At 40.4% G+C, this 7,856-nt stretch overlaps 1 protein-coding gene across 1 annotated transcript in view; it reads right to left on the bottom strand.

Moving 5' to 3' along the window:
• Nucleotides 1-7,856, bottom strand: part of LOC109528952 (actin-related protein 3) — a 22,037-nt gene that overhangs the window by 9,440 nt on the left and 4,741 nt on the right. The window contains exons 4-8 of the mRNA XM_019892038.1: nt 5,290-5,400; nt 3,408-3,503; nt 3,188-3,295; nt 1,825-1,968; nt 564-737 (exon numbers count right to left, since the gene is read on the bottom strand). Of these exons, the coding sequence (XP_019747597.1) occupies nt 564-737; nt 1,825-1,968; nt 3,188-3,295; nt 3,408-3,503; nt 5,290-5,400 (633 nt within the window). The remainder of the gene's footprint in view (nt 1-563; nt 738-1,824; nt 1,969-3,187; nt 3,296-3,407; nt 3,504-5,289; nt 5,401-7,856) is intronic.

Below are 7,856 nucleotides of genomic sequence, written 5' to 3'. Positions count from 1 at the left end.
GTTATCGAAATATAATTTAAAATGGCCACATTACATTGAATTTGATGCAATATATTAGCAAAAGTACAGGAAAAATAAATAATACTTTTTTTTAAATAATGCAATGAAATTATTTAGGGGGGCTAAAGACATTTTTAGGGAGGCTGAAGCCTCCCTAAAATAGGCCTAATGACGCCCATGGCGATCGGAGTGTTGCGGCCAGATTAGACGCTCCTTGTATTTATTATTATATTTCGAAAACGCCACAGTTTTCATGCATTCAGACCATATTATTTTGTTGTATTATTTCCGCCACGCCTTAAACGCCGGTCCCTGAAAATATTGTCTGACATAAACCGGTCCATGGGGCAAAAAAGGTTGGGGGCCCCTGACAGCTTAGCATTTAGCTAAAGTCTCTTAAATGGATCAAGGTGACGAACATACAGCTTAACGTTCAGAGGGATCAGAATTCAATAAATTTTCATCGCAGGGTTATATTAAGTTCACGTTTAGGTCATTCTGACTGTCAGACAAATAAACTTGTTTGTGGTGGGATTTTTTTTTTTGTTGTATTTTTAACTTACCTCAGGGTGAAAGAAGATCTCAGGTCCCAGAAACCGCTCATATCCCACATCAATAGTGAACTCTTTCTTACTGATGGCGTTGATGCCGGTGTATTGCTTAATCCACTTGGAGCCGTCTGTGTCATACTTGTTGAACTCTTTCACAAGATCTGGGCACACGTAGCTGAACCGTTCCTAAAAGGGACATTATGAGTTTACATTATGAGTCTTACCATCACACAGGAAAATAAGAACGGCAGTAATATCCTGACAAACTTGCTCAAATCAACAGGATGAAATCTGACATATTTCATAACAATCATGGCTCCCACTGAACAACTTTTCCGAAAGTATATTACCGGTATTTTGATATCATTCTAAGTTTCATAGAAGTCAGAGGTTCTCCTTGCAGGAAACTATACAACCACTTCACAGCACGTAGCAGAGGAAATGATTGCATTTTTTTTAAATCAATCAGTATCTATAATGTTAACCCTCAACTGCCTTACATTCTGTATCTGTATGTCTCTTATTAATGTGAGGAATTTCTAATACAGTTTGTTTCAGGACCTGGCCTTTTACCAGAAAATCATGAGGGAGAATGTTTGGCCATCAGTCTGTGACCTAAATCTGAAGCGCAATTTGGGTTCTGCAGTAGGACAACACACCGGCAAGTCAACTTCTGAACGGGTTACTAAAAACAAAATGAAGGTTTTGAAGTGGCCAAGTCAAAGTATGGACTTGCATCAGAGCAAAATGCTGTGCCCATAAAAAGACTGTTCATGTTCAAACCCGCCAGTGTCGCTAAAAGACGGCAAATCTGTAAGGAAGAGTGGGCCAAAATATATACAGTTATTGAGGTTGGGGATGGCCCGACCAGTTGGCAAGTAGTTTTCACATAGGACCAGGAAATTTTGAATTGTTTCCCCGCCCCCCATTTTTAAAAAATAAAATCTTACATGGGTTATCTGTCTAATTATTTACATTTCTTTCATGATTGTAAACATTAAATTGGCAAAAATATGCAAAAGATTAGAAAAAAATCAGAAGAGGGCAAATACATATTTTAAGGCAGCGTACAAATGGATAGGCTGTGTTGTGCCAGTGGTAAAGTGTCAAAGGACTGCAGCTTCATTGAATGTATACTGCATACAACATTCACTTGGCATTGATTTTCTTATCATTTTCTTCAGATTGGGTTAAACCCTCCAACTATGGTTGAAAAAGTGATGGGTAATGTAAAATAAATATGGAGCAAATTAAACTGAAGATGAGGACAAACCTTTACTGCCTTGGCTGTCTCCAGTGACTGCTCTGGTGGGATGCCCACCTCCCTCTCTCTTAGAAGCTGCTGGGTGAAATAAGTAATGTCTCGTCCTGCGATGGGAATGTGCTTTATACAGCTGCCAATAACATAACCTTCAGCCTAGAGGACAAGAAAAAATTAACAATGAGAGGAAAGAAAGAGGCGTCCATCCAACTTGCTAATAAGGTTGGCGTTGTGCAAAACAGTAGAATTTTACACACTGATGTCAATTACATTCATGTAATGAGAGCCCAAGTGCATAAACACATATATTTTTGTGCCTATTAAGACCACAAACATTGTGATTCAATCACCCCGCAACTGTAATGTGCTGTGCAAGAACATGTTTGTGAGCTGCATAATCCTTCCGATGTTTGAAACACTGTTATTGGGAAAAAAATCTTTCTTCGATTAATTTGGGGAAATGGGGCAGGGGTATTCCAATTTGACAACTCAAAATAAATGCCCTATTGAGTGATAACATAACATATATATACACACACACACACACACACACACACACACACACACACACACACACACACACACATTTGTCACATACACATTGTAGTCACAGTTTCCCTCGGCGGGCCATTATGATTGTATTATTAAAAATACAGGACACAATTAATGGAGAAGTAGTTTTGAAATCACAAGTCAAGCATAGTAGTTTGTTCAAATGTTGTTCAAGTTACTCTAATAACGTAACAAGAAAATGCTTGCAATATGACAAGTTGAAATTTTGGTACAGATTTTAAACAAGCATCATGTGAGTTGACCTGCTTGATTTGCTTTCGCAGGCCACAGAAAATAATGTAGCGGGCCAGATCTGGCCAACAGGCCTTCAGTTTGACACCTGTGTTGTAGGTCATCACACACACCCTGTACCAAATGTGGAATATAAGCATCTTTTTCATCTGCTCTGCATCCTGCCGAGTGGTCCTCTATGACAACTGTTTAAACCACCTTTTTGGTCATTTCGCCCAGCTATATTTTCTTTTATAGTTCAGCCAGTAAACCATTTTTTTTTTGTACAAATCAAGATGAAAGTCAGCTGTTAACTTAAAGGAAGTCTGATTTAAAATAAGAATGCCAGCACCAAAACACTTTATGGCTACAATGATGGGGTGCCTCTTGTCTCTCGCCCGAAGTCAGCTGGGACAGACTCCAGCTCCCCCGGGAGTTGTATCAGAAAAAGCGGGAGAAAATAAATGGATAGACGGTTGTTAGACTCGACAGATTTCTTAAGAGAAAAATGAAGGAGAAGAGAGAAATATGAAGACTGAGAAAAGGGTCATTTGTGTGACTGTAATGAGGATATGCTTGTCAGCCCACTTACCACAGGGATGACATGGGTTACACCGTCACCACTGTCAATCACAGTGCCGGTCAAGGTCCTCTCGCCTACTTGCCTGGACGTCCAGGATGCTGCGAGAGCAAGCACGGCCTGTATTGAATGTCACACGTTGATTTTGTTATTCAAGCAAAATGTGGACATAATCATTCAATAGTTCAGCATCTTTCGAATACAAGCGGAACATTAAGTTTAAGGTTCTGACCTGCACGGCAATGTAGAGTCCTGGTACGTTGAAGGATTCAAACATGATCTCTGCTGTGTATTCTCGGTTTTCTGGTGTGTTCAGAGGAGGCTCTGTCTGTAATTTATTAAAAACACACACACACACGCACGCACGCACGCACGCGCACACACACACACACACACACACACACACACACGCACACACACACACACACACACACACACACACACACACACACACACACACAAATATTCTGAATATATTTAGAACTGTTTGCATTGTCACATATGGTCATGATCTGTACAGGTACAGAGCAGTACAGGCATACTCATTGCATGACAACTTCAGTCAACAGGTTACTCTCCACTTCACAAAAACAACAGTTAACAACGGCTCGACCGCTATGCTATCCTCAAACCTGACAACCGGTCACCCTTCCTAACCTGGAACCACAAGTCAGTTTTGTTACCAATGTTGTTTGACATAGTGCTTACATCACAGGGTCACCAATGTGGACATATTGTGGTTGACGACACAGGAGTTGAACACGAGTCAAATCAACAGTTTACTCTGCACCCCCCACAAGCCCCCCTCAGGAAAATCAGGGAGCAATGTCTGTTTTACTCATAACTGGGCAACAAAAGTCTCCCCTCCTAACCTGGAGGCGGAAGTGTAAAGCCTCATCAACAAAAAAGTGGTGGGTCAGCTGGGAGTTTCAATTGATTCAACAAGATTGTTCTGATTCAAAAGGATTGTTGTGTTGCCTTTTTTGAGGCCATACCTCAATTGAACAACAGCTTAACTTACTCCAAGTCGTTTCATCACTACCCAAGCGATGGTGAGGCAGTTCTTCTGTCAAAAAAAGCTTCATCTTCAAAAGATAACGGCAACTCATGGCTGCCCATCAGCCGCGTGTTTAGTTGCGCGTTTTGCTACACATTCTGTCCAAGAATAATTCTTGCAAACCAAAGTAGAGAAGGAAAAGCTGGACTTTGAATGACTGCTGTCCAGTACATTTCTGTCGTATCTGAGCTCGTGAATAGGCTCGCAGCTGGTCACAGTAATATCACGATTCTTGAACATATAATCATCCAGCCCTGCTTACATTATTGCCATCTGGAAGGTATTTGATGGGGTTTCTAAGGGGCTCATGTGTTCCATAGTGCAGATATCAATTTCTGTCATGCTTTGTCCAGATTGGTGGTTTTACTATATATATATATATATATATATATATATATATATATTTTGTCTGTTTCTCCCTACGGCCCGGTACGAAATGCGGCGGCAGACCGGTGGTTCGGAACTTCTGTTGTACAGTACCCTACATTGAGCTTGATGTTACAGAAGTCTAGTTTATCTGTATTTTTAATTTCTATGTATGCCGGTTTGTTTTAGGTCTTCAGCAAATTTAAATGTAAATACAGTGATATTGAATACAGGTCACTTGAAAGTAGACGCAAATCATTTTTAAAAAGTGTCAACCGTAATCGGCCATTAACTCATTCACTCCCAAAGACATATTTAGATGTCTTTTCAGACGCCACACATTTAGTCCCAGCTCCTCATTTTATATTGACTGTACTTGAAAAGGGTCTGAAAATACATTTTCATATACTGTATATGAAAATGAAATGAAAATGAAAATACATGACATATATTTTCAGACCCTTTTCAAGTACGGTCAATATAAAATGAGGAGGTGGGATTAAATGTGTGGCGTCTGAAAAGACATCTAAATACGTCTTTGGGAGTGAATGAGTTAAAGACATGCAATTTAAATGTGCCTACAGAGGCACAGTGCTACTTTTTTTTTTCATTTTGGTTGCAAAAAGTTCTAAGTTGACACAAACCATGATTCAAGACGCTGAGTCAATATAGAGCAAAGAAGTGTTCTCACCAAGAGGAAGTAGTGGTCTTCAGGTTCAGCCCTCAGGTACTTGAAGATGATTTGTTCCATGAAGCGCTCCATGAGGTCCCAGTCTTCTACAATGCCATGACGAATTGGCCACTGTTGACATCCAATAATTGTAAGAACAAAATGAAAACAACAGACATTATATACAGAACAGCGTCTCCAAAATGTCACAAAAAGTGGATACACAGGTTAATTATGTACCTTCTGTCACCTAGTGACGCGTACCGTATTTTCCGCACTATAAGGCTCACCGAAAAGTCTTCCATTTTCTTAAAAGGTCACGGCGCACCTTAAAATCCGGTGTGCCTTGTGTATGGTCATTACGGTAATATGTCGACCCCAAGCTGACTCCTTGCTGGAGACATGCTTACAATGTTATAACTTGCTGTTAGTTCAGTGAACTGTGTCGCTGCTTCATTAAATAAGTTTTTGTTGCAGCTCCGAAAAATGGAGAGCACACTTTATTAATGGTTTTCACAGTCTCAACAAATACAGGTAGGTCTTTGTCCGTCTCCGTGCCTTCTCTTCTTCCGTTTGACCCGAGAGGCGTTCAGGACCGCCTCTGAAAAACGTAAATTAACGATTCCTTCAATAAAACTACAAAAATTGAAAATAATGCATCAAAACAGAAAATCAAGCGAGGAAATCACAAAATAAATTCTATAGCCCCCCCACTACAGAATTTATATTGTGATTTTATTGTGAATACAGTACACTACAGTAATATTGTGAATACAGTACACAACAAAGGAATACATAAACACTTCTGAGACATTCCAGTCTTCTACATTTACTGACCTCTGATCGTTCTGTTGGAGCTACGCGCAAGGAAATGCCAAAATAAATTCTGTAGGGGGGCTATAGTATTTATTTTGTGATTTCCTCGCTTGATTTTCTGTTTTGATGCATTATTTTCATTTTCATAGTTTCATTGAAGTAATCGTTAATTTACGTTTTTCGGAGGCGGTCATGAACGGCTTTCCAGTCGAATGGAAGGAGCGTAGCTCCATCTAGTGGATGCATTGTAGATTGCACCTCATAATGCAGTGCGCGTTTCAGTGCGGAAAATACAATACTTAAATTGTTGTCTAATATCGGCCCATGCCTAGCAGTTCATAAAGAATTTTTAGACCAATTAAGTGGAATGGAATAATTTCTCGCAGTGCACTTGGTGACCACTCATGGCACATGAATGTGTCATGTTATAGTAGTTGGGATTAGAAATCAACTGTTCTACAGGAAACAATTATTACTGTCAAGCATATGGTCACAACCGATTTATCGTCTTATTCATGATTTGGAATTGATGTACAGCTATGGGATTTAATTAATATACAGTAATCCCTCGTTTATCGTGGTTAATAGGGATCAAAACCACCCGCGATAAACAAAAATCCGCGAAGTAGCGTCCAATTAACATTTATATGTTTGAAAAAATCTGCGATGCACTGAACCCGCGATAAACGTACCGCGAAGTAGCGAGGGATTACTGTATTTATTTTTTAACTGAATGGACTACACACACGGAACGTATTTTGGGTGAAAATATTTGGATGGGAACAAGTTTACAGTTTCCATTTATTCTAAGATCCCAGGATGCACTGTGGAGTGAAAAGAACCTCACTCTTGAAAAGCGTGTTGATGTCAGTTTGTGTAGCGTAAAAGGTATATTAAATAGCTCGGAGCTGGTTTCAAGGTGGAAATGTCATCCCAAATTGTGACTTTTAAAAGATGAAGGAAAAGCGCTAGCCAACTCTGGTGCGCCAGCCATTATGTTCAGCTATTTATTTGAACAAATTTACCATTGAGCTGGTACAACAAAAGAGACGCAAAGTTTATACATTCAGCAAGACAGTGTAACTATTCCAACATTCAATCGAGGAAGGTATTGTGTCCGTCTTTCTCTCACCCTGCAGTTAAAATTATTTCCTTGTCATTAGCCGTATTTTATTATTGGTTGTCTTTTATGTTTTCACAACCTAAATTTTGCTGCATTTGCACCATTATTATTTTGGAATGCCAATTTGGATTGATATGTTTCATGTCGGGCGGCCCGGTAGTCCAGTGGTTAGCACGTAGACTTCACAGTGCAGAGGTACCGGGTTCAATTCCAGCTCCGGCCTCCCTGTGTGGAGTTATGTTCTCCCCGGGCCTGCATGGGTTTTCTTCGGGTACTCAGGTTTCCTCCCACATTCCAAAAATCATGCATGGCAGGCCGATTGAACACTCTAAATCACATATGTCAAAGTGCCGGCCCGCGGGCCAGATCCGGCCCGCGAGAATGTTTTCAGTGGCCCCTGGGATGATATTGATTTATTATTAGAACCGGCCTGCGGACCGCAGCAAGCCGAGAGCCCGCAGATCTTTTACACGCACCAATACTACATTTCCCACAATGCAACGGTGACGCGCCAAGCAGTCGGCCGCTTTATTTAAATATTTATTAGTCTAGCAGTCGTTCCCATAACAGTGACATTAGCTTTCAGATACCCATCAAAAATGGCAAAACGGAAGGTGGACACTGAGAACCGGGGGTTTCAAACAAGGTG

Source organism: Hippocampus comes, unplaced genomic scaffold, assembly GCF_001891065.2.
Source record: "Hippocampus comes isolate QL1 unplaced genomic scaffold, H_comes_QL1_v1.1 scaffold310, whole genome shotgun sequence".
Taxonomy (NCBI): Eukaryota; Metazoa; Chordata; class Actinopteri; order Syngnathiformes; family Syngnathidae; genus Hippocampus; species Hippocampus comes.
The sequence above is the reverse complement of the archived record's forward strand: the minus strand, read 5'-3'. Positions and strand labels throughout refer to the sequence as shown.